This window comes from Symsagittifera roscoffensis, chromosome 6 (genome assembly GCF_963678635.1).
Source record: "Symsagittifera roscoffensis chromosome 6, txSymRosc1.1, whole genome shotgun sequence".
In the NCBI taxonomy this organism is placed as follows: Eukaryota; Metazoa; Xenacoelomorpha; order Acoela; family Convolutidae; genus Symsagittifera; species Symsagittifera roscoffensis.
Genome location: NC_087067.1, coordinates 23,952,104 through 23,968,418, shown reverse-complemented (window position 1 = coordinate 23,968,418; position 16,315 = coordinate 23,952,104). Strand labels below are relative to the sequence as shown.

The 16,315-nt window shown below is 38.7% G+C and overlaps 2 protein-coding genes and 1 non-coding gene across 3 annotated transcripts; 1 reads left to right on the top strand and 2 right to left on the bottom strand.

Moving 5' to 3' along the window:
* Positions 1-2,814: 2,814 nt before the first annotated feature.
* LOC134847881 (probable ATP-dependent RNA helicase DDX28) lies at positions 2,815-6,074 on the bottom strand. The gene is made up of 2 exons (XM_063865137.1): positions 4,765-6,074; positions 2,815-3,128 (listed from the first exon to the last, which is right to left on the bottom strand). The coding sequence occupies exons 1-2, from the start codon at positions 6,065-6,067 to the stop codon at positions 2,863-2,865; spliced, it is 1,569 nt and encodes a 522-aa protein (XP_063721207.1). The 5' UTR covers positions 6,068-6,074; the 3' UTR covers positions 2,815-2,862.
* Positions 6,075-6,238: 164 nt separating this feature from the next.
* On the bottom strand, positions 6,239-6,311 carry Trnak-uuu (transfer RNA lysine (anticodon UUU)). The gene has a single exon. It is a non-coding gene; the product is annotated as a tRNA-Lys (tRNA).
* Positions 6,312-9,174: 2,863 nt separating this feature from the next.
* LOC134848655 (uncharacterized protein DDB_G0271670-like) lies at positions 9,175-10,705 on the top strand. Its single transcript, XM_063866173.1, has one exon. It carries the CDS (start codon positions 9,326-9,328, stop codon positions 10,703-10,705), a length of 1,380 nt encoding a protein of 459 aa, XP_063722243.1. The 5' UTR covers positions 9,175-9,325.
* The last annotated feature ends 5,610 nt before the right edge of the window (positions 10,706-16,315 follow it).

Sequence of the window (16,315 nt, the reverse complement as noted above, 5' to 3'; positions counted from 1 at the left end):
GTTTGATTTTGATTTTTTTTTTGGAGACTCAATTAACATGCTACCGAAATTGTCAAAATCGAAATTGTCATATGGGGCTTTTTTAGAATAGCCCGCCGATTCACACGTGAATGTATTAGAGTGCTCCCGCGCCCCAATCTGAATCTGCTCCAAATAGTTTTTTCTTAATCATTCCAGACACAACCACGTAATGGTCGGCTAAATTAAAATAAACTTTTTTAGTTACACAAATCAAGGATCCATATTGAAGTGTAAACAAAAGCGTGCATAAAATTCAAGTAAATTCAACCCTTCTATGATTACCTTTAACCATTTGAAAGCCATCCTGATTTTTTTGAGCTTGAAACTTCACTGCTGCACGTGTTGGAAAATTAACCGGGAAACCCATAAAAAAGAAGATCCTCTCATCTCCCAGTTTGATGTTTTAAGGTTCGAAAAGTCATAAAAACATGTTTCAGACAGAGTTTTTTTTTCAAACTAGTTGGAACTTTTTGATTTTCGACGGCAACAACTTATTGAATACTTCAGTGTCTCAATAGAAAAAAAATTCCCCTTTCAACGCGAGACAATCAATAGCACCAAAGCGAAATCAATCTTTTTGTGTGGCTATCAGAATTTTCAGCGGTTAGTAGTAGACATTGGAGCTGATCATAGGGAGGGGGATGCTTGAAAGACCCCATGAATCAAGATATATTATAAGCTTCCGGTCTTCAATGCTATTTCTTAAGATAGGGCATGGAGTCTACAATGCATTATTTAGGTAATGGTAAGGTTTCAAATTGTCAGAGAATTTGTTTTTTGAAAAAATTTTGGTGCGTTTTATCTAATTGGTAAATATCAAGATTTTTTTCGTGTAAATAAAATGAAAACATCATACCATCTTTTTCGAATTTATGATAAGTCAATGGTGAACATTTAGCAACAATGTGATTTTTTTCTTCTTTTTTTGAGTTTCAGTGAATTGAATTACCATGAATCCAAAAACATGCTATGATGGCTTCATTTTACACTGTTTATATAATTCCTGGTCTTTATATAATCTGTGTAGCCTCTGTATCCTATCTTACTTTAAAGCATGGAAGACCGGAATCTATAACGTATTCTAATACATACAAAACTATCTGTGATCTGCTAAGTAATGAAGCTTTGAGAGAAGCCAGTTTGGAAAGTTTGAGATAACGCACGATTTATTTCGAGCTATTAACGCGTCTATTTAATCATCCAGCTTTAATAACGCTATTTAATAACGCTTTTAAAGCGTCTATTTCATCCAGCTTCCAAACCGTCCCGAATAGAAGAATACTAGTTGTAATGATGAAAACTCTAAGATACCATAAATTTGTCATCTTTGTAATTTTGCACCTTAAATAGCGTGTAGGGGGGTCTGATTTTCAAAAAGAAATCAATCATTTTTTGTGAAACCGTTTCTATAAATCAAATAAATATTTCGTAGTTTTTAAAGGGCATTCGGATTTTTCATAGGCTCACTCTGGCACAAGCAGTTTTGCTGTTCCGACTTTCAAAAAAAGAGAGCTACACTTCACAAACACAAACGATTTGATTGCAAGTTTAATTTTTTTTTCGCAAAAAGTCGAAGCTGAGCTTCGGACCATTTGGGATACAACAAAAACATTAAAAAAAAACAGTAGAAGTCTATTCAAAAAATGAAGAAAGTTGAAAAAAAAATTACTTCTAGCAAATTTTGTTGTTGGTATGCCTTGACAGAAGTTCATTCTATGCAAAAATGCCAGGCAACTGAATTTTAATCTAGCAACGGAACAAAACTTACAAGGAGGAAACAAAATGGACAACTTTTGAGCAGACCCCGGTGTAGCCGGAAAAATATGATTTGATAAAAAAAAATTGTTAAACATTTAAGTCCCACATGAAACTACAATGAACAACATTTGCACTTGCATTTAGAATAAAAATTGCTTACAGCACACAAAAATCCGTGAGGTGGCAACTAAGCTGACTATCTTTTTGCAGACAATATTTCAAAAAATTCAAAAAATTTCAAGTCCCACAACCGGAAACTACAAAAAAAAACACTTGCATTCACAAATGCAATGAAAGTTGCTTAAAGCAGATGCAAAATTTGTAATGTGACAACTAAGCGACGAAACTTGAGCAGACAAACAAAAATCCGACAATTCAATGTTATTGTAATTTTTTTTCAATTGCATATATACAGAAAAGATTAAGACATTCGGTTCGGCCGAGACTCGAACACCAAACCTAAGGATTCAAAAGCGACTTCTAGGCCAAGTGAGAAAAAGCCACGGTGTTATGGTTTAATAATGAAGCAAGTTGAAAGTTTGTACGAAAAGTTGTTTACGGGAAAAAAAAGCATAGTTCCCGATTTCAGGACAAGTGAGAAAAAGCCACGGAGTTATGGTTTAATAATCAAGCAAGCTGAAAGTTTGTACGAAAAGTTGTTTACGGGAAAGAAAGCATAGTTCCCGGTTTCAACTTTCGTAATCGCAAGTGTAACAAGTCAACGAGGCTTAAATTTTGTTACAGCAAACGCTATAAGCGTGTTTGGGGGGGGGCTGATTTTGAAAAACAAATCAATCATTTTTTTGTGAAACCGTTTTATAAAAATCAAAAAAATAATTCGCATAGGCGTGGTAATTCCTTCGATACCACAGGGAGAGCGATTGTTAATTAGATCCGAGTTTTAGTTACTAAGGTGAGAAAACAAACTCAATTCTAATAGCGCTAAGAGCCGCATGCTAAGCGCCACACATGAAAGTAGGCCTGTCGAAAGGGCCATTGTGATCAGTTAATGAAAAAATTTAAATTCGGCTCAAATTTCAAGTTCAAGTTCACTTCAAATCAAATGTGGTTCAAGTTTTGTAATCATGTGACGGCATAAGGTTTTGCGGACTTCCTCGTGACCTTTGAGTGTGCTTTCTCTTCGGCCTCGACCATCTGCTGGTACTGCTCTGCCCTTCTGATCTCAGAGTGGTTTCTGAAGTGCTGCTTGATGTTGGAGTCCACTCCCATTAGGGGTCTGTGCAATCTCACGGACTTCTCGATCTCTCTCACCACTTCTGCGTGGTATGGTCTAGACACATACGTGATCACTCTGCCCCCACTCGACTGTCCAATGCGACCCACACGACCTGCAAAACAATTTTCAAGGCTTAAATTAAGCATAAATAAGCTGATGTAAGCCTGCTCACTTGCTCAAAATTAGACGAAAAATCAAAAATTTCGAACCGGTTTTTCTAAACACTAGAAAAAAAATTTTGGGCAATTTTTAAATGTGGTTCAAACCATGAATACAAAGGCTTTATTATGATATATCACTCAACCCAGTTCGATGATTATTTGTGGTACCTTATTTTTCTTCGAAAACAAAAAAACTAAAACACATCCGAATACAAAGTTCTTCCCCTTTTTCAACGGTCGGAACCATTAGATAAATGATCCTTATGCTCTTTGAATGGTTATATGATTGAATGTTTTATTCCATTGGAAAATCGTAGCCTTAAAATCTAGCTATAAATTTCAGTCATTCCATTTGTTTTTGAGCAGCGGAAATTGCTTTCCATTCAACATATTCAATTGAAACAAGGATAGCCGGTTATTTCACAAGTAGCACAGAATGTTCCGACCATAGTCTTAAACAAATACCAAAAAAGTTTTTTCAAATTATTGTCGTTTTTTTTTCGGCGTGGTGTGATGAAAGGAGCTGAACAAAAACTGGGGATTTGGTATATTCGACAGTGACGAGCTTGCTTTGACAGATTTGAGACTCTTGAAAATAGTAAAACAAGCAAAATGAAAAACAATTTTTGTAGTAAAAATTAATAAAAACGAAAATCAAAAAAATAATAATTTTCAAAAAATTTTCAAGCTTTTTGAATTTTTGAAGATTTCGATTCCAAAAAAAAAACGCTAAAACACTTTAGCGTTACTGGAGTAAAACTAAGTACAAATAAGACCGTTTTTTCTCGACACTAGAAAAACATGTTGGGCATTTTTTGAAATGGTTCGAATCACGAATGAAAAGGCTTCAAAATGATATATCACTCAACCCAGTCCGATGATTATTTGTGTTACCTGATTTTGCGTGGAAAACAAAAAGAAAAACTATAACACACCCGAATACAAAGTTCCTCCCCATTTTCAATGGTCGGAAAAACGAGCCTTAAAAGAAATCCAAAATCAAACTGCAAAAAACTTGAGCGTGCGCAATCACATGACCTAAGCATGTGAAAAATTTTTTCATTATATTCATTGACATTTAAAAAAGCTGATGATATTTAATGAAAAAATATGTTTCATGCATCAAAATACCACACTCGACCACATACGAGCTTGTGACCACGTGGTCGAGTGGGTTAGGAACATGTCTCTCAACACGAGGGTCATGCGTTCGAATCCCGCTTCGGTCACGGCTGGAGGGGTCCCAGCGTCATCCACCTCCACCGGTTGCAGCGAAATGGATGACATCTCGCCCTCCCCCATGGTTGGTCCTGCACTGAGCAGGACGGGGGCTTATAAAAAAAACCTACGAGCTTGCTTTGACTGATTTGAGACTCTTGAATTATCGTATAAAACTTAAAACAACCAAAGACCATGGCTCCTTCCCATTCATTTGAGTGCTCGGGAGAAAAACTTCAACATAATATCTTCATTTCTCATTGATTGATGTCAATTGCCATCAAAGCACTGTATTATTAGTCAAGTTCAATCTGAAATCCATATCATGTTCATTTTGTCTGCTTTCTATGTTCGCCTCTATTCGCTTACCTGCCCTGTGCACGTAATCTGACATGTGGTAGGGACAGTCGTAGTTAATGACATAGCTCACATTGCTTGTATCGAAGCCCCTCGATATGACATCAGTGGAAATGAGCACCTTGACAAAGCCATCTCGCAGCAAATTCATCACATTTTTACGATAGTGCTTATCAACATCTCCGTACACCGCTTCGTGTTTGAATCCTTCATTCTGCAGGAAAAAAGACAGTTTTCTGACTGAAGATGACGAATTGCAGAATATTAATATATTGCCTGGTTTACGCACCAGCTCATGCAGCAGCGATCGGATAGCTAATAAAACTTTCGAAGGCGCCAGACGATAGAAATCGTGCTTAACATGACCCATAACACATTCAACTGAAGATCCCTGAACCATTTGTAAGTGTTCGCCATTAGACCCCGTGTAGCTCTCCAAAATATCGTCCAAGTTTTTTGGCAAAGTGGCTCCACAAAACACCAATTTGCACAGCATAGCATGGTTAGTATCATTTAAAACTAGTTGAGACAGAATTTGTTGTATTGTAGGGTAGAAACTGTTATCGAGTAAAGAGTCACTTTCGTCAATCACTAAAAACCTGCATTGGTTGAACTTGATTAACCCTTTTTTGACAACATTAGTCAGGCCCTCGGGAGTTCCTACTACAACTTCGTTAACAACTTCTTTAACTCGAATTACTTCCAAGGGTGTCATTTCTGAATGTACATGTGCCGAGTTAAAAAGGTCGCTGAACTTTAAACAGAGGTCGTGAACTTGATTACATAACTCATTGGTGGGTACAAGTATGACACAAATCGGATTTCTGGGCTTTTTTAATGTTTCCGAATCTGAGAGATCAACAATTGATTGCATAATCGGTGTCAGATAAGCCAGTGTTTTGCCAGATCCAGTTGAAGCAAATATGGCGGCATGTCTCTCCCGTTTCAAGATAGCTGGAAAACTCAACTGCTGAATTTCAGTTGGCCATCGAAAGGAATTTCGTAACAGAGCTGAGATCACTTTCGCACTTAGACCGAATGTTTCAAAACTATTTAGTTTCCGAGGAGTAGACTTGTTGGGCCTATGTGGTAAGATAGAGAAGTAGTCCCCATTTTTAGTGTTTTTGTGCCAAGCGGCACTGATGAGTCTGAGAGGTTTGAACTTATTATACGTCTGGTTTAACCTGTGGTAAAAATGAAGATTGGAACCCTTGATCACCACTGGCGATGATATCTGCTCTCGTATCTTCTGATCTGCTAGTTTGATCCGAACTCTGGCTGGTTTCGTTATCAGTTTCGGAAAGTTGCTGCTCATTCTAAACGGATCTGAAATGAAAAAGCGATCACACATATCGACTCTTTTTACTTTCCTCGACTGTTTCACCTGCGACTGTTGGGGGTTTTACACACATAAGATGGCAAAAACTTACAGGTGGTGTGATAAAAAAGATTTCAAAACAAATATTTTCTACACATCGAAAATATTCGCCCCACAAGGGACTCGAACCCTTGACCGTTGGATTAAAAGTCCAACGCTCTACCGACTGAGCTAGCAGGGCACAATTTCAAACGCGCACAGGAAATCAAAGCACTAAGGAATGGAATCCGAGAAACCACGATGCCTCCTTGTATCGAAAATCAACGTCGCAAAACTCTGTGATTCCGATAAGAATTAAACACGTGCGCATTTAAAATATGATCTGATTAACTAGACTTGCGAGATCAAAATTATTCTTCGTAACTCCATCAGTCACTGAAATTGGTGACCAAAATGTCGACGACCAAGTACCCGATAGCATTCAAAAACCCTGATACAACTACGACACGTAGTAAGCGGAGGGCATTCACGGCGAGGGAAGCGGCACCTGCCAGGCCGTATTCGACACAGTACGATGCCAGTTTCAACACTACGTGGAGCAACGTGTTCCAGAAGACATTCTCAGACTCCGGCAGGACCTCCAGAGTGATGTCAGAATCACAAGGTTACCAGTTCTAGCGTTGAATTTCTAGTTCAGCATATCTTAACTTGCACGCAACCTTAATTTGGATGATGATAAGACCACAGGCTTTGCAAATCAACGGCGTCAAAACAGAGTTTGCTACATTAAGAATTAAAAATAAAACCGACGAGATGAATACATTCCTCGCCATGACTTATGTTCGTAATTTAAATGGACTTTTTTTGGATTTCAGAGAAATTTGCACGAGCACCTGGGGGCATTGAGACAGCCCGCTCATGCAGTCAACCACCTGTGAGTGAAATCTTGAGTGAGGATCTTGAGTTTTTTCGGTTTGAAATTTAAAAAAGATTGCCCCGATTTTCAGAGGCAAACCAAAACAATATGAAGACCCCTTTTGTCAAAATTTTTTTTGCACCAAGGCCCATTTAATAAGAAAATCAGGGCAAAAATGCCGTTTTTGATTGAGTGGCTCTTTTCCAGTTTCCCACCCCCTCGTAAAATTACAAAACAAAATTGCTCAAAAATTGATTAAACGGCATTTTGCATGTAAGAAATGTTGTAAAAATTTGTTCACCTGTTCACGCTGACACATTTTAATTCAGTTTCTAACAAATAAATTCGTTTTAAATAGACTTTCAAATATCGAATTTCAGAGAAAATCAAAGGGGGAACTGAAAAAGGGCCGATTGAGCTTACCAAAAAAATGCATTTTCGACGCGCGCTTCCACTCGAAATCCGTATGCTTTGGAGCTCCATTAAAGGTTTTAAGGGTCGGTAGGCTGAAATTGATGTCGTAAAATAGTACCAAAGGTGGACCCTTTGGGTGGGGATGGAGTCGAATCCACGAGGAAGGGGGACTAAATCAGCCGTGACCAAATGATATTTTAGACAACTATTCGAGCCACGTCCTTCAGACGCCCTGAAGACAACATCAAAGGGTTCCTGTTTCCGCCACCCGAGCCAGACCCCTGGAAGCCCGACAGAGTGGTCACCCATCTGCCGCCGAATCCGAAGTCCAAGAACAGACTGTTGTACCACGAGAGGTCTCTACTCCCGGACAACAGACCTGCTAGATTTATCGGGTGAGACAAAAAGCTCTTGTTTTACGAAGTATTATGGCTAAGTACGTGCTGTTACAGCATAAGTTATGAAGAACAAATATGTTCACAATTGTTCCTTTGATCACGATGCCAGGAATCATTATAGCGTTAGGCAAACGTTAAAGAGTTTTTCAAAATTGAAATCGAAAGGTTAGGGGAGTGGTTAAAACCAAAATAGAAAAATCAGTGCAGAGGGGTTAAGTATTTTGTTACTAGGCCGGGGGGCTATAATGGGAAAGAAAAGGAAAAAACCTAGGGCTCTTTTCCAGCTCCCCCCTTTGATTTCTTCTGAAATTCTATATATGAAAGTCTTTTTAAAATGACTTTTTATGTTTTAAACTGCATTGAAACGTGTCAGCGTGAACAAACTTTTACAATATTTCTGATATGCGCCATGTGAACAATTTTCGAATGGCTTTATTTTGTATTTTACGAGGTGGTGGAAAACTGGAAAAGAGCCAAAGTCTGGTTCCAATTACGAATCACTTGGTCTTGCAAGTGAAATGAAAAAAAAAAAAAACTGGGCAATAAAAGAGGAAATCTGGTTGAATAAATGTAGAGCGTTGCTTGAGAAATAATTATGAAAACAATGCAACAACTGAATTTCGAAAAACCGCCAAAAATCGTTTTAGCAAAAAGAACGACGTGGTCTTAAAGCCGAACGAAATTATGCAGAGTAGACGTCAATGCGAGCCACACATGTGCACTGAATTCAACCGAAACCCCAATGCTACGACGCAGTTTCAGGACAACAACCCAACTAAACTTTTCCACGATGAAATGGACATGTTAATCAGTCATAAATTCCACGGCCAAGCATTTCGCGACTTGGACAAAAAGTCAAGACGAAAAAGCTCCAGTGCCGCATCTTCTCGAGGAACCATGGGCTCAGCAACTAAAACACTCGCGGGAGGATCCGCCGTAACCAGTAGTTCTGGCTCTGCAACAAAAAGTAGACGGAAGTCAAGTAGTTCATCTACCAGAGGAACCGTCGGTTCTACTGGTGATGCTAAGTCTTCAAAGAGCTCTTCTAAATCAGCCGGCGGCGGAAGCGTCAATTCAGGGGAAGGTTCTCAAAAAGTCTCGAGTAAAGCTAGCACAGCAGAAGGGTCAGTATCAACTGGAAAATCTTCGGGTGGTGGCATGTCTAAAAAGAGCGGTAGCAAGAAAAGTGCATCTTCGTCAAGTGAGGGAATTTTTCTACTACAACTCAAGGAAATTCAATGAGATTTGAAATAAACTTTGAGTTTTATTCTAGAAGCAACAAGTGAAGCATCAAAAGCGACGTCATCCAAGGGCGACGAAACAAGCAAGGCTTCTTCAAGCAAGCCAGGCTCGAGATTCTTCAAATAAATACTCATTATCACATCTACTATCCTATGAAATTTAGTTTTTTTTTCAGGTAGTAGCACTGCTACAGATAGCTCTAGTGGTACTAGCACTGGTACAAGCAGTGGAACTTCCACAGGAACCTCGAGTGCTGGCACATCGGCTGCCGAAAGCCAAAGCAAAATGCAGAGTGGTGATAGCAAAACTCAGGATATTGGGTCATCAGGTGCATCATCAGCTAGCGAAGATAGCAGTAGCGAAACAAGTTCAGATACATCTGAGCTTAATTCTAAACTAACTGGAACACAGGCTAGTTCTTCGTCTGGAGGAACCAAAAGCACCAACATTTCCGGGCCAAAATCAGAAAAAGAATCCGATGCAGCTAGTGAGGCAACAGGTGGAGCGATTGGCTCGAAAATGAGCAGCGCAGAAACATCATCGGCAAAATCAGGAGTTGGAGTGGCAGACGATAATACCTCTCAAGCATCGAAGCCCGACAGCACAAAGAGCGGTGGGTCTGACAAATCAGGAGCAATGATCGCTGGCAAGAAATCTTCCGGCAGTTCTTTGAACATAGGATCAACAGCGACAGGTAACACGGATAGTGAGGCTACGGCTTCATCAGCATCCGCAGGCAAAGCTGGGTCTTCAAATAGCAGCAACACCAAGTCTTCGACAGGTTCAGGACCAGTCGGATCCAAAGTTTCTGACTCTTCTTCCTCATCTGGTGGCAGCGACCCATTCGGAGGAGCTACCGGAGAGTCAACAACAGCTGAAAGTGGTGGGGACCAATTGAAACTTTCCGAAGCAAGCGCTGGAACTGGCGCAAGCAGTGAAAACAAAAGCAGTGTTTCATCAGGCTCTACAGGTAGTACCAGTCTGGGTTCTTCTTCATCTTCCTCTGGAACCAGCGGCAGCAGCGCGTCAAAAAGCGGCGTGTCATCAAGCTATCAGAAAGCACCATCGGGCGAAGATGCTGGAAGCGCAAGTACCAAAAACGTAGTCGGGAGCTCAGACGGCTCAAGTTCATCTTCTTCTTCTGGAACATCCTCTGCTGAATCATCGTCCAATTTCTCAAGTGTAACAGACAGTGATGAGCAGAACAACCCTGCAGCTGCATCGGGATCGACAAACAACGTCATGAAATCAAGACTGGATGCCAGTAGTAGCAGTAGTTCAAGTACATCCGCGCCTAGCTCGAGTTCAACGGAGCCTGCAGATAGCTCATCGACTAGTACTGAAAATGAGTACAACAAAATGCGCGACTATACTGTTGGAGTTGCCCAGTATGGAGACAGAGAGGGGCCTAATTTCGATTTCTCAGACATGCCGGTGAAAGATAATATGACCTTATTTGGAGAATCTCTGAAAGTGGATTCTCCCACAATAACTTTGGAAAGTAAAGAAAGTAGCGAAATCACTTCCTCGGAATACACAAAAAAGTACGCTTCATACCACGGAGATGGCGATGTTGTAAGTCGGCGAAATCAACTGCGCCATGATGATAGAGTATCCAAAATTAAACTGCGAAAGACTTTCAAATTTTGCTGGGGTTCGCGATAAGTCAACACGTAATGCTGAAATTAAGTGACAAAGAAATACTTTCATAAAAAATAATTGAAACCCTTTTTCCAGCCCACAAGATATTCAAAAACATTTGAAATTTCTCGTAGAAAATTCAAAAGAATGCAACAGTAAACTTTAATGTCATCGCGAAGTTACTTAACTGGTCCTTCATCATTTCACCCAGTCAAAAGACCACTGGAATTTTACACATTAGGGAAAAGTAAAGTATAACGTGAATAAAAGTAGTCAGATGGCTAGGAATCAAGCCAATCAGATTGAGAAAACTAACAACTACGTAGAATAAACTCGTAGAGATTGACCTGATGTGAGGCTACGGGTCTATCAGATACTTATATTAAGCTGCGCGTTCGTTCCTTTAGCTCTACAAAGTAAAGATAGTCCTTCGAAAGTAGGTTTATCATTAATAAGGCCGAGCAGGGGTGTTCAAAAATTAATGGCGGGAAAAATTAATTGCAATTAATTGAATGCGGTATTTTGCTAACCCATCAATTGAGGGTAAAGCAAGCAACTAATTGGCAATAATAACACCTGTTTATAACACGTGTTATAACAGTATTGTAGGCCTAATGTAGCCTGGATATTCTTCCAGTGTGTTAATGGCATCGACTTTTGCCGGCAAACTTGGAATGTCGGTTATTCCTCAAGTACAACCGCCGACAATGGGACAAAAAGACACGGAAATTTGTTTTAAATCATCCTCAAAACTCAGAATACTAACTTGTTTTCTTGAAAATATGTTTTATTTGAGAAAACCCATTAACTGCAATTAATTGCAATAAATGATTAATAGAAAATCCCCATTACAATTAATTGATTGCGTTGGAAAAACCTCAAAAAATTAATTGCAATTAATTTTTGAACATCCCTGGTGCCGAGTACACTGGCAGCGCTTGCAACCTGTATTCCCAGGGGGATTCTCTGCTTAAAAAAACAACCTGCTCTGGGTTTCTGTTTAATGCCATCCTGCATCGCCAGATTCAAATCATAATAGCAGCGATGAAACGAACTCTCGTTTTTGGTTTTTGCCGCTTTCTCTACTGGAAAATCAGTGCCAAAGCTAGAGCAATGTGCAAACCACTTTAGGATTTAACCTCTTAAGCTTCAATTTTAACATTTTGGAATTCTTACAGTCAAAAGTCTAAGACGCTAGTAAGCCCTCTTTTTACTCCTTTTACCCTAAAAAAAATGAAAAAAAAATACTGGACGGAAAGGCAAATTTTTATCTGACTCAAAAGAAATCACTTTGTAGCCGGTAAAAGATTACATCGTTCATTAACAAAAATTAAATGTTGAACAATAATGCAGCATCAGTATTCATAACGTTTCAAGGAGTAGTTCAAAGTTCAAACAGAGACAAAGCTGAGCTTCGCACCATTCACGAAACCGCACAAACACATCATTTTCAGGCTAGCTGAAAAATGTAAACGAAAGTCATTATTTAGAAAAATGAAAGTTACCTTCCTAAGATATATGGATATCACAACTGATCTAGTTTGTCAAAAGCTTATAAAAAAAAACGTTTGACAAAAGCAATATTAAACCGTGACACTTAAGCAAACGCCTTCACATGCGGGAAAAAATTCGGTTTCAAAAACGTCAGTTGATAATGAAACAACTGAGAAAACCTTTTATCTTGGAAAACCAACCTTTACCGAGAATTAGGCTAGAAACGAGGCAACCCTGGAAAATCATAGAAAACAAGTATTCAAGTAAATAATTTGACGGCCAAAATCCGCAAAAATCTTGATAGAATTTTTGATAAAAAGTAAATTTCAAACATTTTCGCAACAAAGTGCATCGTCAGGATTTTCAAAAATAAACTATCTAAATGATGATAAAACAATAAATCACAAATCTTATATACAAAAATTCACAAACACTCTGGTTCTAAACCATCATGTTAAAAAATTACAGCGGGGTAAGCGCTCATTGCAAGACTATCAACTTGATCATACCATAAATCGTTACTCTTGAAATATACCCTGCTGATCTCCATTTTACCAAAGGAGTTGTTTAAAGCAATTTAAATTGCTTCTTCAGGGGAAGATTTGTGTATAAGTTTTTCACGTCAAGAGATTGTATAGTTTCCTCCGGATCTAGGGCAGTATTTCAAATAGTTCTCTGGCATCTTTAGTGTTAGTTTCCATATTGGCTCCACCAATTTTGTCAAAAAAATACACAAGCATTTTGCTGAAATTCTCGTACGAGCAGCCCGGAAGTGAACGAACTGGTCTAAGGGTCACCTCAGCTTTGTATATCGTAGCTGAATGTACAAACTACCGAGTTGCACCCCTATTGACCTCACTTTTGATTATAACTGATCTTTTATCTCGTCTCTTTTGTTCATGGCAATTAAATTTTTGTTAAATTCCTTCTCAACTTTCAGTATCAGCTCATCAGTCGGTGTTTTTATTCAAACATTGAGCAGATTGCAACACAGATTCCAGTTTTAATTCACAAGTTTGTTTCCTTATTATGCAAAAACCAATCCCCTTAAAAAAAGCACAAGCAGCAACCCGGGGGCTTTGAGATAATTTCTTTGAATTATTTCCTCGTTTTTTCCTCGGCTTTGTCTCTAGGGTTTTGCATTGCTGTTTTTGCGTATGCCTTTCCCACGGCTTCTTTTTAACATCAATTTTCACCCGATAATTTTTACTTTGTTTTTAAATTTTGAGAGAAAAAATCTGTATCAGCCAGAATGTGCATTCAATTAAATTTGTCTCTAAATGGATGCTTTGGACCCATTGACAGCATTTCATATTCCCGTCTGATCACTTCAATGTTATCAAGAAACTTATTTGATCGCTCCTTCTTTCCCCCAAGCGGTTGATCTTGTCTCTCTGACATTTTGTCAAATTTTTTCTACGATTTGACGCCTGACAAATCGGAAAAAGGATGCCATCAACTGTTCGTTGATTTCTTTCTGCGCCCAGTGGTTGGGCTTTCACTACCATAGCCTCATTTTTTTTCTCTCCTCATTAGCCCTAGACGAAACAGTCTTTAGTAGTTTCAGTTGAAAGTTAGGCACGGCTTGGTCCGAAAAAAAAACATAAGCTCGGGAACCCTAATCTTCAAAAAGCCCGGTACTAAAACGTTTTTCAGACTCTTTCTCAGAAGTTTCAGCCCATGTACAAATATTTAAAACTTTTAAAAATTTTTGTATACTCAAACATAATCTTTGATTATTGGGTTGATGTGTGCTTGACTATTAAACTTATTGTGTGGATGTTTTTTTTTGGTGTTTCGGTCTGTTTGTCGTGTGTTCTTTGAAAGATTTTACAACCAGGTTTATCAAGTGGCTTTCTGGGGTGATTGGTGAAACTGGATGGCTTGGGTAGTCTGGTGGTGCGCTGCTAAACATGCTGGGCTCGCCTGAGATATTTCCTGGTTTTTAATCTTTTTAGTACTATTCTAATATTACATTTGTTTCAATTGTTGTTGATCGATAAAACTCTCACTTACCGCTTATCATGAGTTAGTTCAGTCCACTAAAGTCCAGTCAAGAGCATTTTTTTTACCCTTACTCCGCCCGCGTCAAGATGAAGAAAAACAATAGAGAATGCACAAGCAAAGATTGCTTAAAACCTTCAAGACTAATAAGTTAGATTCCATGTGATTGTTGTTCAGGCTGGTATCATTTCAATTGTGAAAATGGTTCTCTCAGCGACTCTAACAAAGTCCAATGGTGTCAATGTCCTTAATGCATTTATGTAAAATCTGTTAATAAATTAACAATAGGTAATGATTTAGTGCTAGACATTTATGTTATTGCTGCCATCTGGATTATCCGAGTTCTCAAAAAAGTACCAAAAAACTCGCCTGTTTCCTTGGCGGAAGACCCGTCGAAAAAATTTAATGACATCTTCGACAATGTGGAAGATGTTGCAATGAGGCTGATTTTTTATCGTCTCTCTTGTTTTTTTTTCGGAGCACAAGAATGGAAGTGGACGCAAACAAACACAAGCATGAGCTCTTTGATAACTGAAAAAAACTCGAGAAAGTGCCGTTTCAGTTACAAAATCCCATCATCAAATTTCAAGCCCGCCTCTGAGTGACCTTGAGCATAGAATAAAGCTAATGAATAGTACGCCCAAAGAAGGAAATATAAAGGTGGGACAAGGCTTGCTGTTGCAGATGACAAAATTGCTCCTTTTTCAACTGATAACTATCAGACAAATTGTTGTCTGAGCAGCAACCTCGACAAGACAAATTTGCAGCCCAAACAAAATTAACTATTTTTTTGTAACCGAACTCTATCTATGTGAAGCGATTGTGCCTTTTCAGAACGGATCAGAAGCATATATGGTGAAAAAATTCCTCAAATTTTAGAGATCTTCATAGTAAGTCGAATGGCAGTGCATGACTTAAATTCCTGAGATCGCATACTAAGCTGATTAACTTTATCAGCTAGAATCGAAAAAACCATCTGGTATTTTTGAGGTGGAAATTTAGCCGACGACTATAAGGTAGTACTCCGTGACTTTAACAATTAATTTAAAATCGGAACAAACTCAAGGCTTGAGTTAAACAATAAAAAGAGCAATATTAGGTTTTTTGGGACCGAGAACAATCACACAGTACAACTCAATTTTAACTCAATATCGAAAACTATGTCCCAAAATCAAAACAAAAACAAATGAAGAGCTTTTCAATTGGGATCACCAATCGGCGGGCTTTGTCGAAACTAATCACGACGAAAACATTAAGTTGCTAGAAAAAATCTAAGATTTCCTTGACATCATTGACCAGCTAGACGCCCGTTATGGAGTTTACCTCCTGAACAATTGCTTTAGCATATCAAAACTCTTCTACTTTTTGCATACGAGCCCTTGTTTTTTGCAAACTGTTTTTTGAAACGCTGAGATAAAATACTAAGAAACTCGTTTTATAAGGTCATGTGAGAAGTGATAACAACCAGTTTTTACAATCAATTCTACGGGCAGCCAAACGTTGGTTTGAATTTGGAAAAACTAAAATTGCTCCGGAAAACGAAAAAACGGTCAGAACGATTTTTTGACGCGAAGTGCCAGATTTGCTTTCAAGACTCTAAACAACGAACTAAAAATATTCAACACGTTCCGAGATAGATTTAGCTCCCAATGGTTAAACGTCATCCCGTGCAAGCAAAAATGTAAGGGAAGGTTGAAAGAATCAAACCAACAACTCAGAATTGCAAAAAAAGCTTCAAAAAACTTCTGCTTCAAAAGTGCAGAAAGATTATTTATTGCTTCAATAGTGCAGAAAGATTTCTTGCTTCAAAAGTGCAGAAAGATTATTTAGGCATTCATTTCTGAAAGCTCTTACAAAACGGAGATAATCTTCTACTCACACTCTTTCTGTTTGAGAGCCACGACACCTGTACAGGACCAATCAAAACGGACCAGACAAATTGACGCTTGTTCCATGGGCTGTTGGTAAATCGCTCTTATGGGATTCAACGGGTAGACTCAATGGCAGAGTCGCAAGCTTTCAGTAGGACTAGTGCGGGGTCAGTTGGTAACCCTGGTATGGCTGATCAATTCTAAGTGGCGCAAATGAGAAAAGTTAGACGAGCGACGTGAATTTAAAGCTTTTTTTTTCATTCGA